Source organism: Cervus elaphus, chromosome 14, assembly GCF_910594005.1.
Source record: "Cervus elaphus chromosome 14, mCerEla1.1, whole genome shotgun sequence".
NCBI classification, from domain to species: domain Eukaryota; kingdom Metazoa; phylum Chordata; class Mammalia; order Artiodactyla; family Cervidae; genus Cervus; species Cervus elaphus.
The window spans coordinates 76,892,243-76,910,440 of NC_057828.1; the positions used below are offsets into that span (position 1 = coordinate 76,892,243).

Below are 18,198 nucleotides of genomic sequence, written 5' to 3' on the forward strand. Positions count from 1 at the left end.
GAAAGTTTTCTACATTCCATTTAACAGTGATAAAGTATTGATTCTAAGTAAAAGTTTTGTATACTGAAATGCCTATACCAACCAAAAAACAAAACAAAAAAAAGACCCCCGCCCCAAAAAACCAAAAAACACAAAAAATCTCCCAAACAAATCCCTGTACAAAGGAATAAAATAATAATTAAAACAAAAAAAGATAAACTAAAATGAAACACTAAAGAGTATTCAAATAATTGAAGAGACAGGAAAGGGGAAAGAGAAAAATGAAAGAAAGCTAACAATCAGAAAGTAAATGATAAAATGACAGACCAAAGCCCAAACATATTGATAAATATCTGAAATATAAATGGCCTAAATCACCAATTAAAAGACAGAGATTTTCAAAACATAAAAACTAAATGCTCTCAAGACTTCAAGCTGTATATAATGATTTAAGTAACTAATAAATAAAATAAAGGAAAAAAATATACCCTGCAAATGATAATCAAGTGAAAACTAGTTTGGTTATAGTAAGAACATGCAAAGTAGACTTTAGAACAAAGAAAATTATGAGGGATAAAAAGGAACAATAAACAATGATAAAAAACTCAACTCACCTAGAGGACAGAACAATTCCAAATGTGTACACACCTAACAAAACATCTTCAAATACATGTAGATAAAACCAAAGAGGGAAAGACAATATCCACAATTATGTTGGAGACTTAAATACTGCTTTCTTGGCACAAGAATAAGTTAACAGAACATCAGTAAGGACATAAAAGAACTATCGACCTGACATTTATAGAACACTACTCCCAACAATAACGGAATACACGTTCTTTTCCAGTACACAGAACATTCACCAAGACCAAGGACCAACTTTTTCTGTAAAACATTTGCAGAGAAATCACTGACAAAGAACTTGTATCCAGTATATAGAAAGAAATCTCAAAACTCAATAAGATTAGCACTCAATTATAAAAATGGTCAAAAGATTTCAACACACTTTATAAAGAAGATGACTGAAAGGCAGTTAAGCATTTGAAAACATATACATAGCCTCTGAGAAAATGCAAATTAAAACCAAGAGACCACTACACACTTATCAGAACGGGTGAAATACAAGTGATCAGTGTTGCTGAGGATACGGAGCAACTGGACCTCTTACTAGTTGGGTTCTAACTGAACTGTGGGTAGGCGTGCAAAAGGGAATAAGCCAGTCTAGACGGTCTGGTGATGTCTAAGCTATGGTTTTTCCAGCAGTCATGTATGGCTGTGAGAGTTGGACCATAAAGAAAGCTGAGTGCCAAAGAACTGATACTTTTGAACTGTGGTGTTGGAAAAGAGTCTTAAGAGTCCCTTGGACTGCAAGGAGATCCAACCAGTCAATCCTAAAGGAAATCAGTCCTGAATATTCATTGGAGGGACTGATGCTGAAGCTGAAACTCCAATACTTTAGCCACCTGATGTGAAGAACTGACTCATTTGAAAAGACCCTGATGCTGGGAAAGATTGAAGGCAGGAGGAGAAGGGGACGACAGAGGATGAGATGGTTGGATGGCATCACGGACCCAATGGACATGAGTCTGAGTAAACTCTGGGAGTTGGTGAGGGACAGGGAGGGCCTGCCGTGCTGCAGTCTGTGGGGTCACAAAGAGTTGGTTATAAAGCTAAACATATACTTACCAAAAGACCCAGCAATCCCATTCCTAGATATTTACCCTAACAGAATGAAATCACCTAAAACTGGAAACAATGCAAATATCCTTCAACAGATTAATATATAATCAAACTGTGGGACAACCATACCAGGGAACACTACTCAGCAATGAAGGAGAATAAACCACTGATACATGCGACAACTTGGATGAGGCTCAGAGGCCTCTTGCACAGAGAAAAAAAGCCAGTCTCAAAGGCTTACCTATTGTAAGGCTCCATTATGCGATATTTTTTAAAATGCAAAACTATAGTAATAGAGAACAGAGCTTGGTGCATGGGTGTAGAGGAAGAACGGACAACAGAGAAATGGAATGCAAAAGTTCTTCTGGGAGATGGACTGTTCAAAACCTGTGTGTGTGTTTAAATTTGTGTAACTGAACACCAAAAAAGACATGCACATTTTACTGAGTATTATTAATAATTTGAAAATTAAAATTTTAATTTTGATCTGCATAAAGTTAAAATTTATTAAATTTAAATTTTAAAAAATGGATACTATGTCTAAGTAAAGGTATTTAAGAGTTCTTGCATCAGATAATAAAACCATTTTAGGAGGCTTTTAAAGAAGGCCTGAATAAATAGGTATTTATTAATACCATGTTCAGTAGCTAAGGGTATCAATTCTAACTAAACTGACATATTCAGTTAAATCTCAAATTCTGATATTTTTTAAACTTCAGTTTCAAAATCTGTAAGAAAATGCAGAGGACTTAGGATAGCTAAAAACTTCTTAAAGAAAACAAAAGAAGTCTTTGTCTACCAGACGTTCAGATTTCTTGTAAAGCTAGAGTGTATGGTTCAATGGTAGACAAAAAGAACAATGAAATAGTAAATAATTCTAGAAACGGAACCACACGTGTAAGAATATGTGCCTAGGGGAATTCCCAGGCAGTGCAGCCGTCAGGATGCTGGCTTCCACTGCCGGGGACGGGGGTTCAGTTTGTTGGGGGGCTAAGACCTCACACACTGCACTGGGCAGCGGAAAGAAGACTTGATGTGCACTGCAGGTAGCACGGCAGTGCGGTGAGGGTGGTCATTTCAGTGACCTGAAGCTGAAACAACGGCTATCCATATATACAAAAAGAAATAGGGTCCCTAGCACAAATCAGATGCAGGAATGAATTTCAAGAGAGATCTAAAAATGAAAGACATCACATTAATGCTTTCAGAATAGAATATAGTATAGGAGAATATCTTTAAGGTCTTAGTAGTTAAACAAGTACTCCTCAAATGGTTCAAAACAAAAAACACACACACAACCCACTAGCCACAGAAGAAAATTAAGAATTTTCACTGGAAAGATATAAAACTATAAGTAATGGTCTGGGAGAAGATATTTACAACATACATATCCAACAAGGAGCAATAACCAGAATATATAAAGATCTCACACAAATCCACAAGAAGGCAAACAATCAAAATAAAAAATGGAAAAAAAAGATCTTTGAAAAAACACTTCACAAAAGATTTTCAATATGAAGAGGTGTTCAATGTCATTCAATATCAACAAAATGCAAATTAAAACTATTCTAGGGTACCACTACACACTGACTAGAATCACTGAAATTAAAGAGATAACCTCCAAGTATTTTAAACAACGGGTGGTCCTACAACCACCTTAGAAAACTCCTTGTCAGTATGTACTAAAACTGAAACACATATGCCTTAAGGCAAACTACTGTACTCGTAGGTATGCGCCAAACAGAGTGTATATATTTCACACCAAAAGGCATGTTCATAAAGCCTTTAGTTATACAGCTCAAAACCAGAAACCCAGATATCCACCAACAATAGAACAGATGAGTAAATTGGAGGATATCATATGCTGGGAAAGATGATGACAAGAGAAGAAGGGGGCGACAAAGGATGAGATGGTGGGGTCACCAACTCAATGGACATGAACTTGAGCTAACTTCAGGAAGGAGTGGAGGACAGGGGAGCCTGGCGTGCTGCAGTCCGTGGGGTCTCAAAGAGCTGGACATGACTGAGCAGCTGAGCAGCAACAGCAAAATGTAAAACAAAAAAACCAGCATGGGTGCAGAATTAAACTGCTCCCTCTGTCAGAGCAAAGCAGCTGCTCCGTTTGTTTGGTCCTCAGGTTGAACACAGCCAGGAGTTTTACATGTGGTGGGGAGATACCAAATATTTGTTAAAGTGCTAGATAAAATATAGAAGCCTAAAATTTAATTTAAAACTTTATCATATTTTACTGTCTTAAAAATGTCATTAAACCTTTTTAAATCTAAAAATTCAGAATACCGTACCTGAATAATAGATGCTGATTTACTATAAACTCTTTCTAGTTTTGCCTTTTTCAACATTAATAGTTTTCTCTTTGCTAAGGCTCTTCGCCAATATTTCTGAATGACCAATGCTGCGCTGACCCTCTTTTTAAATCGTTGTTTAGTGAGGAAATTGATTACAGCTGATTGAATAATTCTTGCAGCTTTGTCTCTCTCCTAAAAGAAAAAAAAAAGGCAAATATGAATTAAACAATCATTTGAGGCCCTAAGCTATTATTTGTAAGAAGTTAGATTGGGCTTCCCAGGTGGTTCAGTGGTAAAGAATCTGCCTGCCAAGGCAGGAGACACAGGAGATGTGGGTTTGATCTCTGGGTGGAGAAGATCCCCTAGAGGAGGAAATGCCAAGCCACTCCAGTATTCTAGCCTGGGAAATCGCATGGGCAGAGGAGCCTGGTGGGCTACAGTCAACAGGGTCAGAAGAGTCAGAGAACTGAGCAACTAAGTAGCAAAACAGTGTTTCAGATTATGGTGGAGTGAGTTCATGCTTGATTTTTGGGACAGGGTTTGCCAACAAAGGGCTATATAGTCAAAGCTATAGTCATATTCACATATGAGAGTTGGACTATAAGGAAGGCTAAGCACAAAGGATTGATGCTTTCAAATTGTGGTGCTGGAGAAGACTCTTGAAAGTCTCTTGGTCAGCAAGGAGATCACACCAGTCAATCCTAAAGGAGATAATCAATCCTGAATATCCATTGGAAGGACTGATGCTGAGCCAAAGATCCAATACTTTGGCTACCTGATGTGAAGAGCTGACTCACTGGAAAAGACTCTGATACTGGGAAAGATTGAGGGCAGGAGGAGAAGGGGACAACAGAGGATGAGATGGGTGGATGGCATCATCAACTCGGTAGACATGAATCTGAGCAAACTCTGGGACACAGCTGAAGGACAGGGAAGTCTACCATGCTGCAGTCCATGGGGTTGCAAAGAGTCAGACATGACTGAGTGACTGAACAACAAAGGAGGAGAAAAAGCAAAGGAAAAAGAGACTCAAACAAAATGCTTTATAGGACAAGGAAGTATTGTTTTTTGTTTTTAACTAGATGTACTATGTTTATTTATTATTAATGTGTATTTACTTATTTGGCTGCACCTCACAGCATGTGGGATCTTAGTTTCCCAACCAGGGATTGAACCCACACCTCCTGTATTGGAAGCTAGGAGTTTTAATCGCTGGACCGCCAGGGAAGTCCTGGAAGTATTGTTTTGCTGCAATTTGAAGAAAGGAATTCACAAAAAAGAAAAAAAGAGGCAAAATATCGGAATACACTGTGGCTTTAAGTATAGAGGCTCAAGAGGACAGAGCTCAGGGCTGTGACAAGTGGTGTCAGGACTGCCTTCGGTGTCAGTGCCCGAAGAGGAGCTGACTGCCTGGGAGCCCCAGAGGCCAGCACCCTGCATATCTCTACTTCTAATAATGAATTACAGGGAATAGTAACAGGTTAAATACCAGGTATCAGGCACCATTCTAAACACTGCGAGCATGAGCCGTCCAACCTCACAACAACCGTGAGAACAGATGAACCGGCCCTACCCTCACAGCCGTGAGGAAACCCGGGCAGGGAGGTCAAGTAGACAGCTGGTCCCCCAGGGGTCAGCCAGCCAGGATTTGACGTAGGCAGCCTGGCTTCAGAGTTCGTGCTCCTAATCACTTTGCTACTCTGTAAGGCTAGATTTATTACTTCCCTTCACTTGAATTAGAAACGGGAATATAAATATAAATTATTCCTCTGGTGGAAAGGAACAACTTACAGGCTGTCTGACGACCCTTTGTGTTGCTGTGTGGGACAGTGCACCATTCTAAATCTGGCCACCATATTCGAAGAGCCCACTCATTGTAAAAGACCCTGATGCTGGGAAAGATTGATGGCAGGAGAAGAAGAGGACGACAGAGGATGAGATGGTTGGATGGCATCATCAACTCAATGGACATAAGTTTGAGCAAGCTCCAGGAGATAGTGAAGGACAGGGAAGCCTGGCGTGCTGCAGTTCATGCGGTCACAAAGAGTTGGATGGGACTAAGTGACTGAACAATGACAACAACCCAGGTCTGAAATGGTGCAAGAGAATAAATGGTATGATATGAATCACCAAAATTTAGCTACTTTACAGGTACTAAAAACGTTATCATAAATACACTGTAATTCAGAACTAAGGAGCAATCGTGGGTGAAATATATTTCTGAAATACCTGCTAAGATTTATTAAACATGAATACTTCTTTTGCTTTCTCCAAATAAATACAGCATTATTAGTGAAAAAAGTAAAGGATTAAAATAGTTTATTCAGTTTGGCCAAGGAGACCATTTCTAATATTGTTAAAAATGACATTTTTTCCCAAACTCAAGAAAACACTTATTTTATGTTAATGCAAAATTCATAGTATCAGGGACACAGAGGGACACCCTTCTCCCTGTGCTCAGGTCCTAAATGTTCTGAGAAATTAAGCGATGGAAACCAAAATGCCACTTTTAAACTAACAAAGGATAGCCTGGAAGATAGTTTCATGGCAGACAGAATGAGCTTGGCTAATTGAACTGCAGAATCCGGCAGGTGACACCCAGGCCAGAGAGGCACTGGTTGAGGGCAAGCCTCCCAGAGCACAGCAGGAAAAACGAAAGGAAAGCTCCTGTTTCCTGGAGGCACATCAGCATTCAAGAGGAAGGAGGGAAAAGATGAGTCAGACAACCCCAGTTTACTTTGCACAAATTCACAATGTGCCTGAGTTATTCCATGTCCCCTGGAGCACAGTGAAAGGAAGGACAAAGCCTGGAAAAAATACCCAATGAAGGAAACATTGGCGATTAGGGAGAAATATTCATCCCCTACTCGAAACACACACAATCATGAAAATTACCTTGGTAATTTCCTACGTCAGTAAAATGTAAACACAATATCAAGAATCATTCAGCTGACATTTAGAACAATTTACATTATAGTATTTCATTACTGACTGGGCTTCCCAGGTGGCTCAGTGGTAAAGAATCCACCTGCCAATGCAGGAGATACGAGAGATATGGGTTGGAACCTGGGTGGGGAAGATCCCCTGGAGAAGGGAATAGCAACCCACTCCAGTATTCCTGCTTGAGAAATCCCATGGACAGAGGAGCCTGGTGGGCTACAGTCCATTGGGGTCTCAAAGAGTTGGACACGACCGAGTGGCTGAGCGCACACACACTTCATTTTTGAGGAGTACCTGATGGTGTTTTAGATCTTTTTTTAGCTTATATTGTCTCCAAGTTGTTTGTATAAGTCGAGCGGCTCTCGTTTCTTTACGAAGATCCAAAAGCCTTGCACAAAGAAATGACAAATAGGTAATCACCACCTACGAGAGAACATGAAAGATGAAGACAGAAGTTTCTATGAGACAGAGAGCATGAAACTGCCTATCATCTGAGACTCTGATTACTAAGAGCTATTACTGTTAAGGAACTTTTACTTTACCTTCTCATCAGGGATTGTGTTTGACATATCTGAGTGATGGATCATGGCAGGTATTCCACCAAGGTCTCTAGCTGCAGACCTAACCAACTGAAAATTTTTCTTTTCGTTTTCTAGGAGTTCTTTGTATAGTTCTGAACTATTTTCTGCAATGCAAGGAAAACCGATCAGGTTAGACTGTGATGGCCAGAAATCAGACAGGCCAATGAAAACAATGGAGAAGTAAATTAAGTGAAAGGGACTAACCCTGATCAGGTGATTTAAGAGACAAATTCAGAAAACTTCCATCAGATTCAGATGATGAATTCAGCACCACGGAACCAGTGTGTGTGCACTCCACGGTCTGGGTGGTTCGCTGACATATGGCGTCAAAAGGAACATAGCAAGGATGGTAGTGGTGGATCAGGTAACACAACACCCGGCCATCCGAGAAAGACACTGTGAAGTTCTCCACCTGATGAGAAATATTAGAAAAAGAATGGATTGTATTTAGGTAAGAATACAGATACTGATGGTTTTACAGTCCACATTTCCTTTTAATAGCTAGGACTAGCAGGCTAATTTATAGTAGCACCTAGTATAATACCACGTGTATACCCAGGTGTATCTGACACTTTGTGAACACATGGACTGTAGCCTGTCAGGTTCCTATGTCCATGGAATTCCCCAGGCAAGAATACTGGAAAGGACTTGCCATTGCCTTCTCCTGGGCATCTTCTCAACCCAGAGATCAAATCCACGTCTCCTGCATTGGCAGGCAGGTTCTTTACCACTGAGCCACCTGGGAAGTTATACTGTATACTACCACATTCATGGCCAAATCCTCTCCTCTAAAATATTATTGTGCTGGGTTGGATAGTGTTCATCCAAAATTCATGTCCTTCCCAGACTCTTAGGATTTGATCTTGTTTGGACATAGAGTCATTGCAGATATAAACAGTTAAGATGGGATCACACTAGAGTAAGATGAGGTTTTAATCTGATATGACTGCTGCCCTTATGAGAAAGGGAGAGAGACACAGAGACAAGACACAGAGGGAAAATGCCAGGCGAAGACAGGCAGTGAATGGAGTGCTGTGTCTACAGACCTAGGAAAGCAAGGGCCTGGAGTCAAGAGAAAGGCATGGACACAGTACTGCAGTACCAGGGTCTTTGGTCCTCTCCAGTACTTACTTAAAACATAGACGATCACATATCTGACAGTTTTTCTGTCTTACATTCCTTACAGGATATGTTATTCATGTGCATCAGGACCATTTGTTTTCATGTATTTATACTTAAACATACATTTCATGAAAAGATGCTCAACATCACTCATTATCAGAGAAATGCAAATCAAAACCACAATGAGGTACCATTACACGCCAGTCAGGATGGCTGCTATCCAAAAGTCTACAAGCAATAAATGCTGGAGAGGGTGTGGAGAAAAGGGAACCCTCTTACACTGTTGGTGGGAATGCAAACTAGTACAGCCGCTATGGAGAACAGTGTGGAGATTTCTTAAAAAACTGGAAATAGAACTGCCATATGACCCAGCAATCCCACTCCTGGGCATACACACTGAGGAAACCAGATCTGAAAGAGACACGTGCACCCCAGTGTTCATCGCAGCACTGTTTATAATAGCCAGAACATGGAAGCAACCTAGATGCCCATCAGCAGACGAATGGATAAGGAAGCAGTGGTACATATACACCATGGAATATTACTCAGCCGTTAAAAAGAATTCATTTGAATCAGTTCTAATGAGATGGATGAAACTGGAGCCCATTATACAGAGTGAAGTAAGCCAGAAAGATAAAGAACATTACAGCATACTAACACATATATATGGAATTTAGAAAGATGGTAATGATAACCCTATATGCAAAACAGAAAAAGAGACACAGAAATACAGAACAGACTTTTGAACTCTGTGGGAGAAGGTGAGGGTGAGATGTTTCGAAAGAACAGCATGTATATTATCTATGGTGAAACAGATCACCAGCCCAGATGGGATGCATGAGACAAGTGCTCGGGCCTGGTGCACTGGGAAGACCCAGAGGAATCGGGTGGAGAGGGAGGTGGGAGGGGGGATCGGGATGGGGAATAAGTGTAAATCTATGGCTGATTCACATCAATGTATGACAAAACCCACTGAAAAAATAAATAAATAAAGGAGGGAAAAAAAAAACCCATACATTTCATATAGCAATGCAGGATCAATCTAACAAATGATTATTTGTTAGAGGGAGACTATTTCCTCCCTCTCTACCCAGTGGGGCAAAATTCTCTAATGTCCTATTGTGCATAGTGGGTTTATTTGCACTCACCTTTGTAATAAGCGTTTCCCTGGTGGCTCAGACAGTAAAGAGTCAGTCTACAGTGTGGGAGACCCGGGTTTGATCCCTGGGTGAGGAAGATCTCCTGGAGAAGGAAATGGCAACCCACTCCAGTATTCTTGCCTGGAAAACCCCACGGACAGAAGAGCCTGGGGGGCTGCAGTCCATGGGGCTGCAAAGACTCAACTGAGTGAATTCACTTTGTCATATGGGTATGATCCTCTGGAGCCCTAGTTCTGTGCAAGCATCTCCTTTTAAGACTACCAACTAGGGCACTTTTTTTCCCCTAGTGAGACATAAAATAGCTGTGTATTACACAATTGGTGACAGATTTGATGAAACTAGGTATGTGACGGCACCCTTACTCATTAGAAGAAAAGTTTGCTTGTACATATTAACTAGGAGGGGATACATGTAACTGACTTGCTTTGCTGTATGGCAGAAATGAACACACTGAAGCCATTATACGCCAATAAGAAAAACAAGGAAAAAAGAAATTCATCAGCATCATTATTATTATAATTTTTAATTGGTATTAACACCATATTGTTTATAATATAAATTATATTAGCATCTGTATTATCATATAATAAATCTGTACAATAAGATGTATCATTATAGTTATGTGTTTATATGTTAATTATTATGTATTAATATATACATATATAAATACATCATATAAAAATATCCCTATAAATAATAATCTATATAGTAATAAAATTCTACTACCTTATATGACATTAAAGAAAAGAAATTGAAGAAAAGAAATTAAAGAAAATATTTCATGCACTGTTTATTTGATTTTAACCAAAATTTGCTTAAAGAAATTAGGCTAAAACAAAAACACAGAACTTACTTTTTTATTATAGAAGCCACAGACAGCATTTACCCAATCCATCAGTAGCTTTACACTTTCACTGTATTGTTCAAAGGGACCACTATGCCTTTCGTCTCTTTTCTTACTGATAATAGCATCAGGACGGCAGGACAGTGCACACATTGTTTTCTTCATACTTTGTGTGTTCTTTAAAAAGTCAATTTCTTCCTTTAACTGATCTAAATTAAGAGAAATATCCACCTGGAATACAAAAAGAGGATAAATATCATATTTTTCATACATTATTTTTGACCCACAAAAGTTCAAGTCTCCTACTATCAATATGTTTTTAGGGCAAACACAGTCTACAAGGAAGTCATGGAACGTGTAAGTGCTTGAGTGCATGGGATCTGTGTTCTAAGTCAGGGATCTGATCTCGTCTATGTGTCCGATCAGTGAGGAACCTTTAGCTCTAGTCTCCTCCCCTATAAAGAAATGACAGTAGCGACCTCCTGGGGGCCTTGTGAAGATTAGATCGGAGTGTACATAAAGCCGTTAGCGCAGTTCCTGGGACAGAGTAAGTCTAGCGAGCAATAGCTACTACTGCTAGTCTTTGTTTGACACAAAAGACTTTTATAAGTCAATATTGAAAACTGACAAAAAGTACACAATGCACCAAATGTACAGCACCTGAAAAGCCAATGCTATCTTCCAAAGCAATGCCAGGGTTTTCTCTCTGTGTCTGTCCACAATATCCTTAGACAGGATTGCATTTCCTGCAAACGGAAAGAGTCTGTTAGCACAAAGTACATACAACTTGATTTTCAGTGAGAAGAAAACTTTTATCGTTACTTGGTTTTTACCATGCTCATCATTCAACTGAATTCCTCGTGATTTAAGAATTTCAAGAACTATGTCAACATTGTGCATCTTTTGAAGACGACTTATTGCAGGAATTCTGAGTTTCTTTGAGAGATTCCAGTTTTGCGTGAGAAGTTCCATAGTTCGCCTAACGATGAAGGAATTGTAAAGTAATTAGCCTCCAACTAAAAAAAAAAAAAAAAAAGAATACAAACAAACAAAAAAAAAAAACATGCAGGAAAAACTAACTTCATTTAAATAATCACCCATATCAATCTTACAGAGTTAAAGGGTTTTAGGTTAGAAAGATCCCAAAATGTTACCTCAAAACTGTTACTCCATAGTTAAGTAAATAGAGTTATTTCTCATTTAAACCTGGGGGTTAAGGTCTATGAACACAATATAAGAATGGAAAATAAGATGCACACACACAAATGCACACAGAAACAGAACAAGGTTCTGTAGGGAAAAGAAAGGAAAACGGACATCTTTTCTTATTTTAGTCCTTTCTTTTCTTATTTTGTCCATGGCAAATCCCACAGTCGGGCAATTATTATCCCATTTTTGGCAGATGAAGAAACCAAAGCCCACAAAGTAAAATAAATTTCCCGTGATCTTACAACTAGTAATGATAGGACTAAGATCAGAACTAAACCCTACTTTTACAGTTTCTGAAGCCATTCTCTTATATTTATATCAGGTAAAGCAAAATTATTTGAATGCTTACCTTAAAAAATCATTTGTACCACAGTTTAAATTCAAACTCCTAATATCATCTAGTGTTTTACACTAGACAAAAATCATTGTTTCCACAGAAAATTCGAGCCCAACAAATGACTGTGTCTGGTTAAATTTTGGCAGACTTGTTTACAGAACCATAATTTCTAAACGTCAGGAAGCAACATAAGATCAGTGTAGGCCAACCACTCAATCAGCGTCTGAAGCATTTCTGCAACACTAGACTGACCGACTGACTGTCACCTACAGCGTCAGTGGATTAACCCTTCCCAAGTGACCTCAAATGACCTCTGAGACCTATGCTTATTGTGGGGACACACAAGAAAACAGAAGCTTGTCAAGCAAGATCGAGTCTCTTAACCAGTGAGAGTTCCCGACAATGACAAAGCATCTACACCCAACACTGGGAAGTCCTCAGTAGCGCCTATAAAAGAACAAAAAAATGTCTTCCATCATCACAAAACTACACCGAACATGAAGCCAATCACTGCTCCTCCCAAACAGTGGAAAAAGTTTCTTTCTTTTTTTGGAAAAAGTTTCAAATTGTGAATTGCTATTGGCCAGAAAACAGATGTGCTGGTTTGGATTTATGAAATGAACAAATTAAAATTAAATATAAAAATAGTGTGGAGAACATTCACAGCAAATGCTTGAGCCATTTAGAAATTACTCAAGAGAGGAAGCTACAGTAAAGTTCAAGACTATTACTTTGTCATGAGAATATATGATCAGAAAAGAAAAGAAGGTTCATGGAAATTTAATTTAGAAGGCAACCAGAGACACATGTGCTGTTATTGTTTGTTTGTTTTGCTGTGCTGGGTCTTCTCTGCTCTAAGGCACGTAGGATCTCAGTTCCCCAACCAGGGATCGAACCTGCATCCCTTGCACTGCAAGGCAAATTCTTAACCACTAAACTACCAAAGGAAGTCCCATGTATGCTATTTGTGAAGAACTGGGGATTCACAAAGATACAGGGATAACTTCCTCACAAATGTCAGACATTATATTATTATAGAGAGTTTCTTAGAAACAAGAAGGATGCCTTCAAGTCACACATTGTAAAGAAGCCACCTGAGGTACAGTGTAAAGGCTGCTCCTTCCAAAGAAGGCAGTGGTGACTCACAGTTGTAACATCAAAGCCAATGCCTAGGACTCTAGTGTGTTAGTGAGGAAACGCGTGTGATGTGAAGCTGGACGTCATGAGCTGATGCCCACTACCACAGCCGTGTAAAACCTGGGCAAACCATACCATGTCTTCATCTCACTTCTCCTCAAGTGGTGTTGTTGTTCAGTCACTAAGTCTTGTCCAACTCTTTGTGACCCCATGGACTGCAGCATGCCAGGCTTCCCTGTCCTTCACCATCTTCTGGAGTTTGCTCAAACTCAAGTCCATTGATTCGGTGATGCCATCCAACCATCTCATTCTCTGTGCCCTCAATCTTTCCCAGCATCAGGGTCTTTTCCAATGAGTTGGCTTGTCGCATTAGGTGGCCAAAGTATTGGAATTTCAGCTTCAACATCAGTCCTTCCAATGAATATTCAGGGTTGATTTCCTTTAGGATGGACTGCTTTGATCTACTTGCTGTCTGAGGGACTCTCAAGAGTCTTCTCCAGCACCAGCATCTGAAAGTATCAGTTCTTCGGTGCTCAGCCTTCTTTATGGTCCAATTCTCACATTCATACATGACTATTGGAAAATCCTTAGCTTTGACCATATGGACCTTTGTTGGCAAAGTGATTCTCTGCTTTTTAAAATATACACTGTCTAAGTTTGTCATAGCTTTCCTTCCAAGGAGCAAGCATCTTTTAATTTCAGGGCTGCATCCTTACATGTGCAACATGGTTAACACAAATAAAATTGGTCTCAAATGATGTAGAAGTCATGAAACCACTGCAGATAAAGTGCTATTTAATTAGCCCCATGCTTTCCCCAAATCCTATTCTGGGGCATCAGTGGTTCCTACTCAGACCTCATCACCTGCCAGCAGGGAACAATGTGGATAGGGGACAAGGTTTCTTGGCCTAAAATTCACACCATTTTCCTGAACTTACCCCAACTTTTTTAAACCCTAGATTTATCCCATTACATAAAGGAGCAAGAGGGATTGTGTATGTATAGAAAAAAGTGTCTTCCAGAAAATTTTAGTCTATTCTAGGGAGAGACATAATTCCATTTCTTATACTCACACGAGACGCACCCCACATTGCAAGTCTACAGCAAGATTCTTAACAGCAAAATCAAACTCATCGAAAGGCATCTGGACGTGGGTCACAGGAAATCCCAGTAAGCTCAGGTGACGGGAAAGGTCACCTTCACCACCTAGGAAATCTCGTGAAAAAGCCAGAAGGATTTCTTTACTGGCCTGTGGAGAAACAAGCAGAAGGTATTATAGTCCAGGATCATCATTCTGCTTATAATAAAAACAAATGTTTCAAATCATTCTGCACATATAGAAATAAAGTACCATTAACAGTAGTATAAAAAGACAGTTTCATATGGTAACAATGCAAACCTCATATATTTCCAATATTTCCAATTTAAGACCTTTTAAGAAAGGGCTCATAAATAATAATACACTCTAAAAATTAGAATTAATTTGATAGCATACTAAATTAGGAAAGAAATTTTCTCCCAAATTAATTCCTCAGAAGCACCGTTATATTCACTCTCAAAGCAAAGCTAAGAACAGGGTGATGCACCGGTGAAATGTCAACCAACAAGCTAGGCAGGGTTAGAACTGCTGGGCAGGCATTTCTGTTCTACTCTGTTCTACTCCAGAGTACTGTTCTTTGGGAAAATCACTTTTTCTGAGGAGAAAATATACAATAAAAACAGACAAAATTTTATATGTGAAATTTAAAATATAGGATAAACACTATTGGGCTTCCCTTGTGGCTCAGCTGATATAGAATCCATCTGCAATGCCGGAGACCTGGGTTAGATCCCTGGGTTGGGAAGGTCCCCTGGAGAAGGGAAAAGCTACCCACTCTAGTCTAGTATTCTAGCCTGGAGAATTCCATGGACTGTATGTATATAGTCTACGGGGTTGCAAAGAATCAGACTAGTGTTCTTTGGGAAAATCACTTTTTCTGAGGAGAAAATACACAATAAAAACAAACAAAAGTCTTATACGTGAAATAAAAAATATAAGATGAAAACCATACCTTGAACTCTGCATCTTTACAGAAGAGACAAGGATCATGATCAATAAGTCTAGAGATTTTAGCATAATCAAGGAAACAAACCAACAATAATAGCTTTTTCAATGTAAACTTAGACAGAGCTTCTTCATGACCTGAAATAAAGTACAAAAAGGCATAGCACGTTCATCTATGCAAGACAAGTTTGGTTTTCTTTTCTTGGGGGGGGGGGTGTTTCTGAAATATTTTTCTATATTTATTTATTCTGATATGCTTTTGGTCTATGTATTCCTGCTAAGGATTCTTGAGATGTGTCCTATACTTTAAAGTCAAATTATCTTGGAATTCTTTGTAAGTCTATAAAATTCCTTATATTTATTTACCTTTTCTTTCTGGTTTTTTTTTTTTTTTTGGCGGGGGACCGTAAATTGGAGCAAGAACTATGGAAAACAGTATGGAGATGACTCAAAAAACTAAAAAGAGTTTGTATGGTAAAAAGAGTTTGCATGGTATCACTTATATGTGGAATGTAAAAAAACAAAGCAAACTAGTGAATATGATAAAAACAAACAGACTTGCAGATACAGAAAACAAACTAGTGGTTACCAGTGAGAAGAGGGAAGGTGGGGGCAAGACGGAGGTAGGAGATTAAGAAGTACAAATTACTACTTACAAAATAAATAAACTACAAGGACATATTGTACAACACAGGGAATATAGCCAATATTTTATAAACGCTATAAATGGAGTACAGCCTTTCAAAATTTTGAATCATTATGCTGAACAGCTGAAACTTCTATAACATTGTAAATCAACTCTACTTCAATTTAAAAAAAGATAAAAAGACAAGTTTTATGTAAAAGTAGGATAGTTACAATCTGCTAGAACAAAACAGCCATAATGAGCACGGGGAGCACACTGCGTGTCTTTCTTAGGCCTTCCATGTACAGATTCATTTCAGGCTCACGACGGCTCTATGGGGCAGGTACTATTTAACGTTTCCAGGTGATGGAAGAAACTGGGGCACAGACACAGCAAGAGACTGAGTTCGCTTCAGAGGACAAACGCATCACGAGGCACATGCAGGCACCGACCTAGGGGCCAAGAATACTAAAACAGCCAGCGGCAGCCCAAGCCAGACGTGACCTCCGCAGGGCGTGAGGCCCACGTGTGAGGTGGAGAGGAGAGACGACAGGCGCAAAGGAGGACAGGGCTAGAGCGGAGGCGGGAAAGGGGGATGGCGGGGCCGCAGAACTAGACGGCAGTGGAGACAGAGGCCTTTTACACCGGTTTCTCTGGAAGGTGAAGGCGGACAGAGACAGCAATGAGGACGAGACGCCCTCTGCACACAGCGTGGGGAGCACATGACGGAGGCAGAGCCACCCACCATCTCGGTACAGGTGAGGGACACTCGGGTGCCTGTACTCGGCTGCGATGTCAGGATTCCAAAGCAGGCGGTTCAGAATGAACATCGCCAGCCCCGTGACGTCACTGTTGTCTTCCAGAGGCACCAGTTCTCCGTATATGGTCTGAAAAGAAATCCAAGCCCAAGTCAGGGCCGTGCTGTCTCTCTGGGGCACAGGGATGCAGAGGGGAGGGACAGACGACGCTGGCCTAAGAACTGGCGAGGTTCTGATTCCTTTGGGAGAGACGGGGATGTTCGCCCAGGCTCTTTGGGATGAACATGTATGTTCTCTGCAATTTTTAGTGCACTCTTAGTGAAGAGAGGAAAGTTCATGACTAAGATAAGTTCTTAAAAATTATATGACAAGTGATATTTATATTGCAGTTTTTTCTTTTAAGAACTATCAAATGTAGCCCTCTTATTCAAATTTAATGACAACTGTCCTGTTAGTGGGCTTCCTAGGTGGCACTAGTGGTAAAGAACCCACCTGCCAGTGCAGGAGACATGGGAGACGCAGGTTCAATCCCTGGGTCAGGAAGATCCCCTGGAGGAGGGCATGGCACCCCACTCCAGTATTCTTGCCTGGAGAATCCCATGGACAGAGGAGCCTGGTGGGCTACAGTCCACGGGGTCACAAAGAGTTGGACACGAATGAAGCAACTCAGCACACAGGAACGCACATCCTGCAAGTGTGTCATGAAGGTACAACACACACCTAAATGACTCTAAATGCCTTGGCAGTTAACAAATGGAAAACCATCTGTAAACCATCTACCACAGTAACTTGGGATGTTCAGATCTGTATATAATCAAGGATTAAAGTATGTCATTAATTTAACATCAATGTGATTGTTAATGGTTTTTAAAGCAATTAGAAAAAACTAAAAACATCAAATTGTATTTTATAACTTTATATTGATAAAACTAGAGAAAAGCATAGAAAAATACTAATATCTGCCAAAATAGAGACATTTTATCTTTATTTACTTATTTTTTGGCATGTGATGCTTTCTTAAGATCCTCAAAGGTCGTGCCCCCTAACAGAATTCTAAGGTGGGATGGTAGAATGTTTTGTTTATAATTATTCATTCCTCCCTTCCCTTTAGAAGTCCCCTTTCCCACCCAATTGCCTAGGTTTGCTGTATCTCTTGTGGAAGAATAAATATTTCTGCCTCATCTGTGTCTGAACAGATAATGCACTTTGGGTAGAACTATGGATGAAGTGATGCACACTACGTCTAAGAGGAAGCTTCAAAGGGCATTGCATGTTTCTAACTCTGCTACGCTTTACCTCTGCCACAAAAGAGCTATGCCCCAAATAAACAGGTCCTACTTTACCATCTGTGCCACCAGGGAAGCCCTAGACAGGTTCTACTTTAATTGAGGTTCTGGAACTCTTTGATATCTGAAGCATAGCCAGTTGATATGCAATTTTCTGATTAACTTTTCATTGAAAGAAATGAGACGTTGA

At 39.8% G+C, this 18,198-nt stretch overlaps 1 protein-coding gene across 2 annotated transcripts in view; it reads right to left on the minus strand.

Moving 5' to 3' along the window:
* ASPM (assembly factor for spindle microtubules) overlaps nt 1–18,198 on the minus strand; it is a 61,577-nt gene that overhangs the window by 23,027 nt on the left and 20,352 nt on the right. For both annotated transcript variants that reach the window (XM_043923603.1, XM_043923601.1), the window contains exons 8-17: nt 16,710–16,851; nt 15,347–15,477; nt 14,369–14,544; nt 11,446–11,591; nt 11,273–11,358; nt 10,622–10,843; nt 7,691–7,898; nt 7,448–7,590; nt 7,200–7,328; nt 3,963–4,157 (exon numbers count right to left, since the gene is read on the minus strand). In XM_043923603.1, coding sequence (XP_043779538.1) covers nt 3,963–4,157; nt 7,200–7,328; nt 7,448–7,590; nt 7,691–7,898; nt 10,622–10,843; nt 11,273–11,358; nt 11,446–11,591; nt 14,369–14,544; nt 15,347–15,477; nt 16,710–16,851 — 1,578 coding nt within the window. The remainder of the gene's footprint in view (nt 1–3,962; nt 4,158–7,199; nt 7,329–7,447; nt 7,591–7,690; nt 7,899–10,621; nt 10,844–11,272; nt 11,359–11,445; nt 11,592–14,368; nt 14,545–15,346; nt 15,478–16,709; nt 16,852–18,198) is intronic.